This window comes from Emys orbicularis, chromosome 7 (assembly GCF_028017835.1).
Source record: "Emys orbicularis isolate rEmyOrb1 chromosome 7, rEmyOrb1.hap1, whole genome shotgun sequence".
Taxonomy (NCBI): domain Eukaryota; kingdom Metazoa; phylum Chordata; order Testudines; family Emydidae; genus Emys; species Emys orbicularis.
The window spans coordinates 86,962,355-86,979,663 of record NC_088689.1 but is presented as its reverse complement, the minus strand read 5'-3'; the positions used below and the strand labels follow the sequence as shown (position 1 = coordinate 86,979,663).

General features: G+C 45.8%; 1 protein-coding gene across 1 annotated transcript in view; it reads right to left on the bottom strand.

Moving 5' to 3' along the window:
- The window catches only part of STAB1 (stabilin 1), a 109,708-nt gene that overhangs the window by 59,265 nt on the left and 33,134 nt on the right, over positions 1-17,309 (bottom strand). Inside the window, exons 17-25 of the mRNA XM_065407955.1 lie at positions 15,761-15,841; positions 14,071-14,229; positions 11,921-11,983; positions 7,630-7,731; positions 5,758-5,844; positions 3,790-3,901; positions 2,881-3,061; positions 2,458-2,551; positions 302-460 (exon numbers count right to left, since the gene is read on the bottom strand). Coding sequence (XP_065264027.1) covers positions 302-460; positions 2,458-2,551; positions 2,881-3,061; positions 3,790-3,901; positions 5,758-5,844; positions 7,630-7,731; positions 11,921-11,983; positions 14,071-14,229; positions 15,761-15,841 — 1,038 coding nt within the window. The remainder of the gene's footprint in view (positions 1-301; positions 461-2,457; positions 2,552-2,880; positions 3,062-3,789; positions 3,902-5,757; positions 5,845-7,629; positions 7,732-11,920; positions 11,984-14,070; positions 14,230-15,760; positions 15,842-17,309) is intronic.

Genomic DNA, 17,309 nt, shown 5'->3' with positions numbered 1-17,309 from the left:
GGTGTCTGTGGGGAGCGCGTTAAATAAAAAAATAGTTATTAAACGTAGTCCTTGCTATTCAAAGAATTCTCAGGTTTTTATTGGTTACTAGTATTTCATTGAATCATACTGTGTAAGGACTAAATTTTGCTGATTTAATGGAAGCCAATTCCTTTCAGACACACCAGTCGAGTAGGCCTTGCTGCTGACGTTCCTGGAGCAACAAGAATTGCTGCTCCTAGGAATTTCAGACTGCTACAGTGTGGTGTACATAGCAAGTGTCCATAAATCTCAGCGATGGACCAGTTAGTGCTGAACATACCTGTCCAGGTCCAACAAAGCTGCAGTCTGCATTCATGTGGCAGCCCCCTCTTGTCTCCAGCACACAGTTATCTATAGCAACACAGGCTTTTCCATCCCCAGTCCAGCCCTTGTTACACTGACAGGTAGCAGTACCAGGGCCTGTACTGGTACATATGGCCTGTGGGGGAGAGGAGAAAGGCAAATTACACTTAAATGAAAAAAAATTAAAATAAAACCATTGAGGATGGGAATCCTTCCCAGGAAGTAATATAATGAACTGGCTAATACACATGTTTAACAGTATCCCCCAATTGGGTAGAATTAGAGCTGCTCAGTTGTGTGTCATAAGCCCTACACTGCTAACAGAGATTCACCTTGAGCTCAAGCAGTAGGAGACGGGTTTTGGAGGAGGATGAGAATTTTATCCCTGCTGTTGCTGCAAAGCGCTGAGTACAGTCTGTGTGGTGCTCTCTCCCTGTCTAGTGGTGGCTGAGCCACAGACAGAGGTTGAGGAGTCTGCTAAAGCCCTGGTTCAAGCAGTAGCGGTCACGTATTTATGATCCAGAGGACCCAAGTTCAAACCCACTGCCAATGACCCAGCCCCAGGGCAGCATTACACCTACAGCTGCAAAATCCCAGGAGGCTGCAGATGTGTAACAGCATCATCATAATATCCGGCTGTTATATAGCGCTATTCATCAGCAAATTACAAAAATAATAATAAACAGTCCCTGTAATAGGTGAATGGGTCTTGGAATACTTCTCCCACCTGCTCTGGTACCACCCAATTACCCATGGACAATAGCAGCTGACTAGCTCCCAAAACAGGGTACAATAAACTTGGTTTCCAAAATAATACTGATTAAAAACCAACTGGAAGAGAGGCAGAAAGACTTTGTATAGTTTCGGAAAAAAACTCTTTATCCATTGCAATTCCTTCCGCAACTCTCCACAGTTTCACTCCTACACTTCACCACTCTAACGTGTAACCAGGGACAAATCTCAGAAGTGTGGGTAGGGTGACCAGATGTCCCGATTTTATAGGGACAGTCCTGATATTTGGGGCTTTTTCCTATATAGACTCCTATTATCCCCCACCCCCGTCCCGATTTTTCACACTTGCTATCCGGTCACCCTAAGTGTGGGTTTCTATCTAGATATTTAGATAGTCCCCATCACTGCAGTATCTGAACACCTTCAAATGAACAATTAAACAGATTCTTGCTCAAACCATCCAGATCTTTAGTTTCACAAAATTGGGTTGCGAATCTTATGAGAACAGGTGCTCTTGTTAGATTTCATGCACTTCCCATTGCCAGCTAAGCTGCAAATGATGCAGGAGGAACTCCCTCATGATGTTATGGCTTTTCCACTTCTGGCTTCTTTTAGATCTGTGGAATGCAGACTTTTCAACCTCTCCAAAAGACTCAGATTTAGGGGGTGGGCTGGTCTGTTTTTATTGTCTCCATACACTGGTCTTGCATAAAACCCGGGATGGATTCTCTGGGACCAGTCTCTAATTGTTCCAAAGTCGAGGGGAGGGGGGGTGGGGGGGAGAGGACAGAAACACTTCCATGGAGAAATCCTATAGATTTGTACTAATAGGGATGAAACCAAAAGGGTTCTATAGACAATTACTCTAAAATTACATAGGATTTCATAGAGAATGAGACCCTTTCTATAGGTGTTCTGAGCCATCCAATAGAATTCTATAAGAGGGACATTAGTCACTACTGAATTAAATTTTCCATAAGGGAGAGGAAGATCTCTCCAGGACATTCCAGCTTGACACAGGCAAAAGAGCTCATAGGTAACAAATCAAAGATTTGAGGCAGCTGTCCCTTCTTAAAGAGACCCATCCTTCATTTGCCCCACTCCCATCTGCTTTCCCTTTATATGACCTAGATGCAGTCCCCACACTGAAGTTTAAAAATCATGAGTATGCTTTGCTCTACTGTAGCACTGTCCATCCACAGGCATCAATGTGCTTTACAAACATTAATTCATTATACCTCACAACACCACCATCTTACAGAAGGGGAAACTGAGGCATAAGCAGGTCAAATAATGTGTCCTAGGCCACACAAGTCAGTGGCAGATCTGGGAACAGATCTCCTGAATCCTGGAGCCCCGCTCTTGCCAGTAGCTAATGTTTCTTCCATGTTATCCACTCACATTTTCTGAACAGCCTCCTCGTTCCGGCTTCCTACAAATATCAATGGGCAGGCAGGAAAACCCATCCCCTTCATAGCCATCAGTACAGATGCACCTTAAAAACCAAGCACAAAAAGACGTGAATTCCCAAGCACAGAACGGCAGCGAGGCAGAGGGTGTCTGCTAGCACTGCCCCATTAAAATTCAGCAATGAGTATGGAGAGGATTGCACATCTTTAACATGGTGAGGACATTCTTTGATGCTGTGATTTCCTGTGGCGTAGATGTCTACATGGCATACGCAACCACATACTCACCAATGCACAGAGCTGGCTACATCTATTTATATTACTGGAGCCCCACTGTGCAAGCTGCTGTACAAACACGCACAGTGACACAGCCCTTGCCCCAGTGTACCCCGCCCCCTACTATGTACATAATAACCTTGCTGTGTTGTTGAGGCTGCAGACTGCGTTCCGGTGACAATACTGAGATGCAGTCGGGCCACAGTTCTGAGAAGTCCTGTCACAGAATTCCCCTGTATAGCCATCCTTACATGAACGGGACTGGCACTTTCCCCTGCTGCCTGGCCTGTTATCACAAATTCCATGGATGCAACCGCAATCTGTCAAACGCATGGAGAAGAAACAGTTGCCTGGTCAGTTGGCAAACTCCTGCAGAGAGAGCACCTTTTAAATTTTCAAATTTCTCTTGCAATCTCTTCTCAAACCAAATGACTGTCAGATTAGTTCTCAATTCTTAGAAGTCACCTGGGAGATATTTCTGCTTTTCCTGAAAATATGCCTAATTGAGCAGATCCTCATCTGGCATAAGTCAATGTAGCTCCATTGATTTCAATGCAGTCACGCTAATTTACATCAACCAAGGATGTGGCAAGATGTTCTTATCATTATGGGTGGGGGAGCTAACTGAAATGGACATTCAAAGCCATCAGAGTTACACCCTATCTGGGGCTGGTAAGCAAGGATGACATCATTTTATCTTCAGTCATTGGACTCCAGGCCCTCAGAGCACTTAGAGATGGGAAAGATTTATTGGGTCATTCCCCCCTGACCGAGATGGATCCAAACACCTTCAAACACTGCTGGGGGGATTCCAAAATCTGGATCTGAATTTTTCAGTTGAGCCCATCTCCATCTGCCAGACATTGATTCGTGCTTTGTCTACTCCAGCATGAAATGACCCAAATGAAGGGCCTACCTTGTGAAACTAGTCCATAGAGCTCCCTGTTAGGAAAGGGTCCATGCCTACATTCCCCCGCCCACTTTGCTCAGTTTACTGCCTTGCATTTCCTGTTACCCATCAGGGTTGCTTTCTTGAGGAATTACAGACCTTCATCACAGTTCTCCCCGTGCTTGTTTGGGTTTGAGCAGATGTGGCAGGCTATTCCTTTGAAACCCTCAAAGCAGAGACAGTTGCCATTCCCTTGCAGCCCATCACTACACTGGAAGGAAAGCAAAAAGAAAACTGACATGAACAAGGTGGAGGGAAAATATACCTGACAGAGACATTCATGTCTAGTAAGGGAAACCTCGCAGGTTCCAGAAAAGCGTGGAGGATTGTAAAACATTTTAGGAGCAAGAAAAAACCACACAGGCTAACATGGTCCTGGTGACCAGAAGCAAAGAAGCTGAACATTAAAATGGTAGTTAAATTGAGATAGCAGCTGAAAGTTCAGATGTTTATTCAGACCTCTTGGGTCTGCAAAACTGGGCTGGAAATGTCATGTGAACACACACATGATTTTTTTGGAGCTTCTGCTTTTGGTCCCAGCTGCAGCAGGAAGCACATGCAAAGTGGAAGAGAAAAACAGACCAAATTTTTTCAAATATCAGAAAAGATTCAGCTCAAGTTTTGGATGAAGTTTCAAGTCTGCTTCTACTTTACGTAAACCGGGTGACCTGTGTCCAGTGGGAATAAGATGAGTGTGTAGTGATGACGTGAGTTATTTCCCGTACATTCAGGATAAAAACAAAAAACGTTGGTAGTGGTAATAGAAAAGACTGCATAGTAGTCAGTTCCAACAGAGCTAGTGCCAAACCAAATGCCTTGTAATATTTTGTATTTGAGCCCCAGAGTTACACACTGACAAATACCATTTGGAATTGCAGCAGATGAGCACACATTGTTCTTCCCATGGAATTTGGCTCTGAGGGTTATTTTGTTTAGAAGGATCAGCCCTGAATATATATTAATCCATAGCCTTGATCGAGTCTTCTTCCACAAGAGAGAGAAAAGTTATCCCTGCCTATTGTATGTCACACTGTGATATCTGTTATGCACCCAGATTTACACTGTTATTGTGAAAAAAGACGCTCAATGAATGAAACATTATAGTGAGATTTGAAAGCACAACAGCCTGGAAATGTTACGTTTAGTTCCAACAGCAGCCATAACTTGCCTTGCAAATACAACATGTAGTACTTCACTTCTGCGCAGGGCATTAACAACTTGTATACAGTCATATATGCATGTAATGTGAGTTAGTTATGGTACGAGTGGTAGCTATTGGACTAGGGTGACCAGATGAGAGGAAGAAAATATCGGGACACATGGGCGGGGGGGGAGGGGGAGTCCGCAAAATATTGGAACAGATTGTGTCCCAAACATTGGTCGGGAGGCGGGACAAACGCCTCAATATCGGGACGGTCCGGATTTTATCGGGACGTCTGGTCACCCTATATTGGACACATTTTGCTCCGAGTTACAATGGTATAAATCCTAGAAGAGGCATTAATCTCAGTACAAGACATTGTGGTGTGCGTAGCTATGATTTTGTTATCTATCTCCAGGAGACAGAAAGAAATGCCTCGCTCCCCATCTGTAAGATTGTCTGTCTTTAATTTTCTCACAAGCTTGCTCCCTGGCCAGACAGGCAGACCTCTCACATTTAAAGGTGTAGTATACAGAAATCAATAGCTATGTACAGCACAGACACTGTTCTTACTTTCTCTAGACTGTAAATATGCCTCTTGTCAGGAGAGAAAGAGGCAGAGAAAGAAAGAAGCAAAGACAAGATGTATCCACCCTTTAAGATGGAGAGCAAGAGTAACAGAATTAAGATTATGTCCTTCCCATCCTTTGTCTATACCCAAGCTTTGTGCGTTCTGTTTCTTTGCCCTTTGCAAAGTTGAGCACAAGCCACTGATAATTTCCATGTTTAGTGCAAAGAATGTGAATTCCTGGTAAACACTCCCAATTAGATGCACATGACCAAACTCCCCAGCTTCCCACTAGGAGTTTGAAAAGGCTAGCATAGTCCAACCATGGGTCCAACATAGTGGGTTCTGGTGCACTTACATTCCCTCTGCCGTAGCATGGATTGGAGAATCCACCAGGGCATGGCGTACAGTCAGGACCAAAGAATCCTTTGCAGCACCCAGGTTTCTGAAAAAGACATAACATTGGTACACCGTGTGGAGAAGCTTAGTGTATTAAACACCATACAACACGTATTTGGTCTGAACTCAGATCTTTTTCTCTTGTTCCTCTCAGTGCTCAGACTACAAGTCTGCCATTCTCCGTTTGCAAGTATTAAATTCAGCTCTTCCAGTGGCGGTGGATTAATCAAAAGGACTATTTGACCTGGATTCTGAACTATGCCTCCAATATCCCCCACACCTCGATTTCCCCACCCCCCCAGCAATACCCTCTTACCACACCCAACCAGGTTTTTTTCCCCTAGCAAAACCTACTTCCCTCCCCTCCTGCCCATGAGCTGGATTTTGAGGCCCTGTATTTTTGATTGTTCTGGGCCATGTCTGCCCTTTGTCCATCCCTGCCAAAAGCTGAATCATTTAGGAAGGCAACTGCTCCTGCTGGGTTGCTCCAGAGAGCTGATGTGGTTTGCTAACAGAAGCACAACAAATGGAAGGCAAACATTTCACAAGGTCGCACGTCAGTGTGTACGCTTGGCTCCCTGATGACTGATCACTTGCAAGTAGGGTGACCAGATGTCCCGATTTTATAGGGACAGTCCCGATTGTTGGGTCTTTTTCTTATATAGGCTCCTATTACCCCCCACCCCCTGTCCTGATTTTTCACATTTGCTGTCTGGTCACCCTACTTGCAAGCAGCATGACATCTCTAGCCAGGACGAGGCTGTTTCCCAAAACACCTGATAGGGTTTCAACAACAGGATACGATCACTCTGCAAGCTTAATGTGCACTCTCTAATTGCACTCTGTTTCCTTTGAGACATGCGTGGGGCTCTGTGATAGAAGAGGAGCTGTCGTAAACACCATGCTCTCTGTTATGGTGTTTCCTCCACCTCAGCCTGTCACATTCAAGGTGGCTCGTGTAGATTTAGCCACGCAGCTTCAATCAGCACTTAACCGGGGAGTCATGCAGATCAATCCTCACATGTTTTGCTAAATATTTACCCCTAGGCGGGAACTTCCCCAGTTAGTGCAGTCCACCCCCAGTCCAGTGACAGGATGCAGGATATAGGTACACTTTGAGTGGGGGAGGGGGTGATTCTCAGCTCAAGGAGACATACTCGCACTAGGTCTGATTGAGTTGGCATGCTAAAAATAGCATACCCACAGCAGCATGAGCAGTAGAAGCCAGCTGCCCTGAGTATGTATCTATGGCTTCAGCTGGGTGTGCATTGGGGGCAGCTAGCCCTTCCCACTGCTGGTGCTGCTGCGGCTACACACAATTTTTAGCATGTTAACTGGATCAGTGCTAGTGCGGGTTTGTCTCCTTGAGCTGGGAATCATACCCCTGGCATGAAGTGTGTCTATCCTGCAGTTGGGAGATGTGACGGAAGCTTGTTTAGACATATCTGAGCTAGCTTTGACATGGACGAGCCAGTGACAAAAGCAATGAAGCCACGGTAGCATAGGAGGTAGCCACTGACCTGAGTATATTCCCAGGAGCCTGAGTGGGTGGAGCTAGCTGTGCCACCACCCATGCTTCACGGCTATTGTTACTTAAATTAGATTAGCTCAAAGCTAGCTCCGGTACATCTACACATGCTGCAATCACAACTACCAACTGCAGGGTAAACAAACCCTTAGTGTGGGAGCACTTCCTCCCCCCTGCCACTTGTACTCCAATTGGGAACCACCCGGTTCAAGGCAAAATACTCTCCTCTAGCTAAGCCAGGAGAAGCCAAGTTAAGCTCCCTTGAATTAGAATGTGCCCTTGCTTACTGTACATCACACTTACCAGAATGGTTTGATTGCAGTACCTGGCACAGCCCTTCTTCAGGACGTTCAAGCCTAATGGATCATGGACGTAGACACATTCACTTGGATAGATCTCCTGAGCCTTCAGAAATGAAACAAGTCATCAGCACAACAGCTATATTCATGCTTTTTCCCCTGCCCCTTGCTGCAAAGGGTAACTGTCTATCATTGAGCTGAGGAAGTTCATGAGAGTGTCAAGGTGAACTAGATATCATTATGGAGACCCTATTGTACTGGAAGGCATACAACTGCTTCCTCTGCCTCACAAGAGTCCATAAATCAGACCCTAACGATGGCCATCTGTTCTGATCACACAGCTTGTGCTAAGTCAGAACTATGCAGTTACTTAAAAATTGGGTCACAAACAAGTCTCTATATTGTTTGGTTAACAAGCCAACAATGCACATGATGGGAGCAAGTTAACTTGCTATCACTCCCATAAAGAGAAAGAGCTGAGAGGTGGAAATAATCACTGGGGTAACTCTAGTGACTTCAGAGGAGTTGTTCTGGGATGAACTTAGCCCACAATGCCTCTAACTTCACCAGTTACCGTTAGAGTGCAAACTCAGGGCCAAAGTTTTCAGAAGTGACTAGTGAGTTTGGGTGGCTCCATTTTTAGATGTCCAAGTTGAGATACCTAAAAGGGGCTTTTCTGAAAATCAGACCCCTTTAAGGTTTCAGAATGTGGGCACCTAAATATTGAGCCACCGAAAATCACTCACTAGTTTTGAAAATCTTAGCCAAGCACTTTGTATCCTGGGAGCAAAACCTACCCACAGCAGCATGACCGTTTCTGATGGTCTTTGTCCACAGCTGGGAAGCAAGATTCTGCTGTCTCAGAGCAGGAGTAAGACGATAGCTGCTGGAGACTGTGGGTAACATTTTCTTCAATTTTATTTTTAAAAAAGTTTTAACTGTTCAAAACCGAAACAGAAACGTTTAGTTTCAGGTTGAAAAAAATGTTTTGTTCGACTCAAAACAAATATGTTTTTCAACTTTTCAGTATGGCCAGCACCCTGAAAAATCAGGACAAGAGCTGTGCAAATAATTAAGTCTCCAAGTTATTTTTTAAATGAAATAGGGTCTTTAGAATATCTCACCCTATATTTTTCTTGTTTTCTCAGGGTGCCCAGTCTGAGATTGGTCTTACACCCTTAACTCATGCAAAATTAACTCTAGTGGGAGTTGGACTAAGGACTGCAGGATTTGTCCCTCTACTAGGAGCAAAACAGTTCACATAGCTGCAACTAGGTAGAAGTCAGAATAAATTTGTGACTCAACACATTGGAATCAACAGCAGATCTGATGGGACCGAACTCCACCTTCAACAACAAAACAAGAGTTGACCTCACCTGGCAGGAACACCCATCAGCGACACCCAAGCAGCAACCACTTCCAACCTGCTTTAGACAACCTCTAGCCACTCTGCCGGTCAGAGCCACGTGCGGACTCATCTCAGCCTGGCAGACTCAACATGTGCCAGTCAGGCTGCCTGAACCAAAAGTGAGCTATGTTCCACCCACCAAGAACTGGGCTAGACAAGTGACCCACCGCACAACAGGTTTGCTGCATCTTTCCAGTGACCAAGATACAACATGTGCATGTTTCCACTAGAGCAGTGGGTTTAAAACTTTTTTTCTGGTGACCCAATTGAAGAAAATTGTTGATGCCCATGATCCAACGGAGCCGGGGATGAGGGGTTTGAGGTGTGGGAGGAGGCTCAGGGCTGGGGCAGAGGGTTGGGGTGTGGGGGTAAGGGTTGTGGGGTGTGGCCAGGAATGAGGGGTTCAGGGTGTGGGAAGGAGCTCTGGGCTAGGGCTTGGGGTGTGGGAGGGGGTCACGGCTCTGGGGTGGGGCCGGGGATGAGCAGTTTGGGGTGCAGGAGGAGGCTCCGGGTTTGGGGGAGGCTCAGGGCTGGGGCAGGGGGTTGAGGTGCCGGAGGGGTCAGAGCTCTAGGCTGGGAGTGTGGGCTCTGGGGTGGAGCCAGGGATGGGGGGCTCCAGGTTTGGGGGGAGGCTCAGGGCTGGGGCAGGGGATTGGGGCGTGGGCTTACCTCCGGCGGCTCCCGGTCAGCAGCGCAGCTGGGGTGCAGAGGTAGGCTTCCTGCCTGTCGTGGCACTGCGGACCGCGCTGCGCCCTGGAAGCGGCCAGCAAGTCCAGCTCCTAGGTGGAGGCCCACAGGTATCGTCCCCCCCAGCTCCCATTGGCCATGTGGAGCCGGTGCTCGGGGCAGGGGCAGCCTGCGGAGCCCCGTGGCCTATGAGCTGGACCTGATGCTGGCTGCTTCCAGGGCGCAGCGCGGTGTCAGAACACGTAGGGACTACTATTTTTTACTGGCTGGCTGCCATGGACCCTGGGTGATGAGCAAGGCAAACCAGTGCCTTGCATTCCGCGACCCAGTACTGGGTCACGACCTGAACTTTGAAAACCACTACACTAAAGGAACAGCAACATGGTTTTGGTAGAATCAAGGTTGGTGATTCCTTTGAGTGGCAGTTGATTAGCACATTGAAAAGGGCAGGATGACAATGATCCGGCTGATAGTAAAGGTTCTGTCTCCGGTGGAGTCAGGGTGTTAAAAGTCTAGTTTCACTTAACACACACAATGCTTCATGTCATTCCAGTGATCGGGTTCTGCACACTTCAGAACCAGAGGCAGCATAAACCAGTGGATTAAGCCCTGATCTAGGACCAAGGAGACCTGGGTTACACTCCTGGCTTTGTCACTGACTTGCTTTGTGACATTGAGCAAGTCACTTCCCCTCACTGTGCCTCAGTTTCCCCTCCCACCTGTTGTCTGTCTTGTCTATTTAGATTGTAAGCTCTTTGAGAGATCAGCACTCTTACTATGTATCTGTACAGTGTCTAGCACAATAGTGTTATTATAATGTAAGCAGAGTCAGGATGAGCTCTACCCTGACATCTGGTGGTGAATTATGGCGAGTGTGGAAAAGAACTCCAGGGGCTAATCTTGTTTGCATAGGCACACCCACTCGCCTGGCATGAAACAACAGCAACTGAAAGTGGTTTCTTTGGCTGGTGTGGGATCCCCAGTTTCTCTGTTATTGGGGCAGGAAGAATAAAGTTTTGTTACCCTGATTCTGTGAATCAAGGCCAGTGGAACTGTTGCATGACAGAAGGACTGAGTAAGTCCTTCACCATTACCAAGTAGCACTTGCTTGACAAGGGGCATGGGTTACAAACCCCAGTGAATTGAGAGAGGATGGGGACAGGTATTTGTACCTGATGGTGTGGGCCCCCTCTGAGGGTTTGAAACACCACTTGCACCACCTCCTCTCTCCACTGTTGAATGTTAGAGCTAACTTTAATTCCATTAGGAGTCTAGTTACAGGCTGCTGAGCTGAATTCACTTTGGGCCAATGGTGCACCAGCACTGGGGCTCCCCTACTATACTATGAGCTGAAATTGCTAAGAGCTGAAATCATAAAAGAGCTAAAGTTATTAAGAGCTGAGATCACTGAGTGCTGTGTTAACTAGTGGGGGAGCCTGAAGCTATATTGCTCAGCAGCTGGCGGAGCAATTTGTGGGGACGACTGGAGGAGCAGCGAGCGGCGCGGAGCCTTGCGGGGCCGGTTGGAGTGGCCCAAGGAACGGCGAGCGGAGCTGTTTGTGGGGACGGCTGGAACAGCTCACAGGTCGGTGAGCGGAGCGGTTCGTGGGATGGCAGGAAAGTGGACTGGCTTGTGGTGAAGGCTGCGGCGGAACCCCACAGGGAAACAGACGGCTGGCCAGCCTCGGATCACGTAAGGTGCACCTTAACACCCTGTGTGCCCCCCCCCCCTTTACTCTGGGGCTGCACTGACCAGGGACAGAGACTTTGGGTGGTTGCTGGACCCAAGAGACTTTGGGGGTGTTGGACTTTGGGGACTCTGGGTGATTTTTGGGTTGCTGGATTCAAGAACCAAAGGGAAAGGACACAGCCCAATTTGCTGGGGTGGGTTTTGCTCATGGTTTGTGTTATGAATCCTGTTTGTGGTGTTTTTCCAATTTTATGCTGATGTCGTTTACCTCATGATATTAAACATTTTCTGCTACACTCAGACTCCGTGCTTGCGAGAGGGGAAGTATTGCCTCTTAGAGGTACCCAGGGGGTGGTATGTAATTGTCCCAGGTCACTGGGTGGGGGCTCGAGCCGGTTTTGCATTGTGTTATTGAAACGGAACCCCTAGACGCAGAACCCGGCCCTTGTTGCTGCCAACTTAGATGGGCAGAAGGGTTACAATAATACAAACAAACAACAAGGTATTTACCATTTTTGTGCTGTGAGGTGGGCAAACGCTGGTGTTCAGGGCCCCACAATCAACACAAGAGCCCTGTTATAAAACCAAGAGAAGAAAAGTCCTTCCCATGAGAGTATTTACATTTATACACACTCAAACATAACCCCACTTTATGCTCATACATGAACAATACAGAAATATTGCTTATGACACTTTTTTTTTTGCCATAATAAGAAATCTGACCAAAGAAGTTTTAAGAAGTAAAGGTTCAGGAACAAGGTGAGTTTTTCATTTAAAGAAAAAATGTTTCCCAGATAATTTCTGTGGGTACTGCTCACATCTCAAAGTGCTGGTTTTTACACAGGTACATCTCTGTGTGATGACAAACCTCTCGGGGCTTTGGCTAGTAGATATTGTTTGTAGCTGTGTTGGAAGCTGTGATTTACAGTTAATGCTTTAGGTCTCATGACACTCAGAAGTACTGTGGACTCTTACGTCACTTCTGGGCTATTACTGGGGCCTCAATCCAGCACTGAGATGCACACAAGTGGACCTCAGACCTGTGACGGGTCCATTGGCTTCTGTGAAGCATACACATGAACCAGCTCTGGCCCAAATGTGGGACACTGTGTGTGAAAAAATACCCAGAATAAGGGGCACAAAAAAAACTATTCATGAAGGAAATTTAATATGTTGTGAAGCTCCTTCCTTCAGTGTAAATGACTCTTTCTGTAGCCTCAGTGCAGTGAGTCTTCATTTCAGATGTAAATAAATTTCAACAATAGAAGTGACAGGGCACCAAATTTGTGTGGAACGTAGGGAATTTGGGACTAAATGAGGGATGCTGGAGAGGTTTGCTGTGTGGGAGGAGGGAGATGCATGCCTTTCATTGTAGGATCAGCACTTGCTGCGTCTCTGTGTGTTCCTGCAGTGACTTCAACGGGACAGCAGCCAGCCTCTTTGAAAAAGTGCCATCAATAGGCATTGCAAAGCCAAAGGGCATTTCAAAAGATTTAGTTTGCATAAATAAATAAATATAATTTGGCTTTTGTAGCAACTACTCAAACAGCTGTGACTGAGCAGAAGCTCTTGCTGCTTCCCAGTCCGAACTAATAGGAGACAGAAGTTCAGAGTCAGGTGATCAAGCATTATCAAACTGGTTGGTAGCTCTGGTATAAACAGGAAGGATTGCATCTCAAACAATTCCCAAATAGCAGCCCTCTGAAGAGCTAAACTCCTTTCTGAATCATGGATATCTTGGGTAGGAGGAAAAAAGTGCTGCTCTAAGTCTTTTGTCAAAAAAACCAAGAGAAAACAGCTGACTTCCCAGCAAGAGAGTGTGGAAGCATTAGCAGAAGAAATGCTCACAGCACATACACTGGCTATCTATGGAGGCAGTCTAGTGTCAGGGATCATAATGGGGGTGAATTTAATTCACAGTGTGAGAATACACAGACATACCTTCTGTGCTCAAATATAGTCTATCTTAGGTTTTTCTATAGCACCCTGTAGTGGAGAACAGGGGTTAAAAGCAGCCAAGCTAGGCTGATTGGGGAAGCAGCCACAGCTGTGGCCAGTTCAATCAGGGCCCAGCTGGCCTTATAAGAGGGCTGGGGGCCAGGAGCTGGAGGAGTCTCACTCTAGCCCTGGAATAGGAAGGGCTAGCTGCCTGAGAGCAAGGTACCTGAGGTAGAGCAATGTTGGGGAAGGGCAACAGGAGCTTGGGAGTTCCAGCCTGGTAAACCCCGAGGCTGAGGCCTTGTTGAAGGCCTACAAAGGTACTGGGGCTACAGAGATGCAAGCCTGGGGATAGGCAGAGGCAGCAGGACCAATCCCCTTGCCAACTATGAGTGGCCATTACAGACTGCAGTTTGTCCCAGTGAGAGGGGGCTAGATGATGACTGGCAGTAGCCACTGAGGCAAGGTGGCTTTAGAGGGTTGGGGGTTCCCCTGGGAGGGGAGACCCAGAGTGTGGGGGTACTGCTGGGCAGAACCCTGAGGTAAAGGGCACCGGGGTTCGGGAGGGACACGGAGCCAGCGGCAGGTGAGACACCGGCCTGCAGAGGGCGCTCCATATGCTGGAGAGCTAATTCCCAAGACGACCAGCAGGAGGCGCCACAGCGGTGAGTCTTCACCTTGCTACACACCCATTGGGGGAAGAATGGAAAAACTTGACTTACTGCTATGATTTTGTGCTGTTCTTCATTGCACCTCTGAGGCAGAATGGGGATTATTGAAGGAGGAATGAAGATGCCATCCAAGGTATGAATGATTCCATTTGATGCCACAATGTCCCTCTTGTTTAAGGGAATCCCAGAATCATCCAACAGAATTCTCCCCTGTTCCAAAAAATACCCCAAAACAAAATCAATACCCTAAGTCATTCCCACTCAAACAATGTAAGGAGACATGCTGGTAAATTACAATAGGCAGTCTCTTCAATATCAGCCACACAATATCCATCTTTCCTAGTGGAAGTCATGCATGGGACAGGAGGGGAGAATGCATAATAGCTTTAAATAAATCTAGTTTATTAAGCAGAAGACATAGCAGAGTTGGCCTGAGTCATAAAGTCCTGTTCCAGTGTGACGGTGCACCCCATAAGGCTTCATGGAAATATGCTTATGAATGTATATATATGACATAACTGGAATATGTTTTATGCTACATATGCCATGTAACATATCTCTGTAAAGGTTATGATCTACTGAATCTATTCATCCTATTTGTATGCATGTGTCATGTTGTATTCGAAGTTATGAATATTGGCTGTGTACTTGCTTGATTTCTAAGCAGCCTTAGTAAAGCATTTGGCCAGCTTCTTGAGAAAGGAATGTGCAAATTAAGTGTCCAATCAAGAAACACTTAAAGGACAATGAATCTTGGAAAGCTCCAATCCACATAAGAAGTCTACCTGAGGACGTTCAGGGTAGCATGTAAAGAATGGCTGCTTCCTGTAAACTGGGTCATCCATGGACATGTGACTTGCCCATGTGACTCAAACTCCATCTTGGAGCTGGACTTTGCATAGGAGAGAGGAGGGGGTCTCCACCCACAAGAGAGAGTCTACTTAAACCCCTGGGAGACCCCTCCATTTTGTCTTCAGCTGGCTCAAGAGAGCCTCTCCACCCCCAAGGATACCTGAAAGAAACTGGAACAAAGGACAGTAACTACAGTGGGTGTGAGTGATTGCTGGACCCAGACTAGAAGGAGACTAGTCTGTAAAAGGAAGCTTACTGGAACACCACTGAGGGTGGGATTTTGTCTGTATTCAGTTTTCTTACTGTATTAGACTCAGACTTGCGTGTTTTTTTATTTTACTTGGTAATTCACTTTGTTCTGTCCGTTAGTACTTGGAAGCACTTAAATCCTACTTTCTGTATTTAATAAAATAACTTTTTACTTATTAATTAACCCAGAGTATGTATCAATACCTGGGGGGGGGGGCAAACAGCTGTGCATATCTCTCTATCAGTGTTATAGAGGGCAAACAATTTATGAGTTTACCCTGTATAAGCTTTATACAAGGTAAAACGGATTTATTTGGGGTTTGGACCCCATTGGGAGTTGGGCATCTGAGTGTTTAAAGACAGGAACACTTCTTAAGTTGCTTTCAGTTAAGTCTGCAGCTTTGGGGCACGTGGTTCAGACCCTGGGTCTGTGTTGGAGCAGACTGGCGTGTCTAGCTCAACAAGACAGGGTGCTGGAGTCCCAAGCTGGCAGGGAAGGTAGGGGCAGAAGTAGTCTTGGCACATCAGTTGGCAGCCCCAAAGAGCTTTCTGTGATCCAACCTGTCACATCCAGAACCAAAGTTTTGAGTGTTTATATTTCGGGTTTGGTTTCAGCCCATATCTAGCATGTGGCGCTTACATCTTCAGTGATATTGATGGTAAGTATCTGGTTTGCCATGGTTATAATCTGTGGCATCGTTGTCAGCTTCTCTACAGTCACCTGAAATATATATACATAAAAAGGAGACAATGCTATGAAAAACAAACTGGAGGAGGAGAGAGAGTTGTATGTATTTCAGAATCACTACACATTCTCTCCCTAAACCAGCTTTGAAGAGTTGACTAATATTTAAACTTTCCTCTGCAAAATACACACATGACTAAGGCTATGATTTAGTCATAGGTATTTTTAGTAAAAGTCATCAACAGGTCACAGGCAATAAACAAAAATTCACGGCCCGTGACCTGTCCATGACTTATACTATAAATACTCCTGACTAAACCTTGGGGGGGGGTGTGTCTCAGGGGGCTGCTGCTGGAGGAGTGCGGGAGGTACCTTTGGGGGCCTGCGCTTCCGGGGCGGGGGGGGGAGGAAATGGCCCAGAGCCAGACTCAACCTTTCTGGACTAGTATACCCCTTTCAGGAGTCTGATTTGTCTTGAGTACCTCCAGGTTTCACCTCACTTAAAAACGACTTGCTTACAAAAATTAGACAAAAAAAATACAAAAAAAGTCACAGCACACTTACTGAAAAATTGCTGACCTTCTCATTTTACCCTATAATTATAAATCAATTAGAATATAAATATTGTACTTACATTTCAGTGTGTAGTATACAGAGCAGTATAAACCAGTCATTGTCTGTATGACATTTTAGTTTGTACTGACTTTGCTAGTGCTTTTTATCTAGCCTGTTGTAAAACTAGGCAAATATCTAGATGAGCTGATGTACCCTTGGAAGACCTCTGCGTACCTCCAGGGGTACACGTACCCCTGGTTGAGAACCACTGGTCTAGTATATGTTTGCAAAACATAACAATAATAGGCTTCCCTGAACAGAGAGACCAGGCTGCTGTAGCACAAATCATGTTGGAAAATGGTTGTCGTTTGCACAGCTCTGTTCTTAACCTGGACAGGTTTATAAAAAGTAAAGAATAAAAGGAGGTAGCTAAGAACCTCATGTTAACAGCTCGCCTATGATATAAATCAACACTTTTAATGTCTGCAGGATCAGACAACTAAAAGTAAACTCACATCAAGGAATTAGGTACTGATCAAGAGCCAGTGAAGTCAATGGAAATTTTCCCATTGACTTATATATGCTTTGGACCAGGCCTTATCTGAGCTGATGAAGTATGGGTGTTAGTTGTGCTAGACAAAAAATAAATAAAGAAAAAACACAAACAAAAGGGGGTATGTTCTCACCAGGTGAAATTCACCCCTGAGCAGAGCACTAGCACAAGGTCTGTGCACCATGTAAGCTCTATATTGTAACTAAATACAGCCTTTCCACTAAATTTGGTCCTTTTTGCTAACCTGAAAGATAACACTATAACTAATACACATTTATTTAAGCAATTATACTGTTACTTAGAATCTTAATTTTTACATTTTTTTTATGATGTCAGATCAGGGGCGGGCAAACTTTTTGGCCTGAGGTCTGCATCGGGTTTCGGAAATTTGTATGG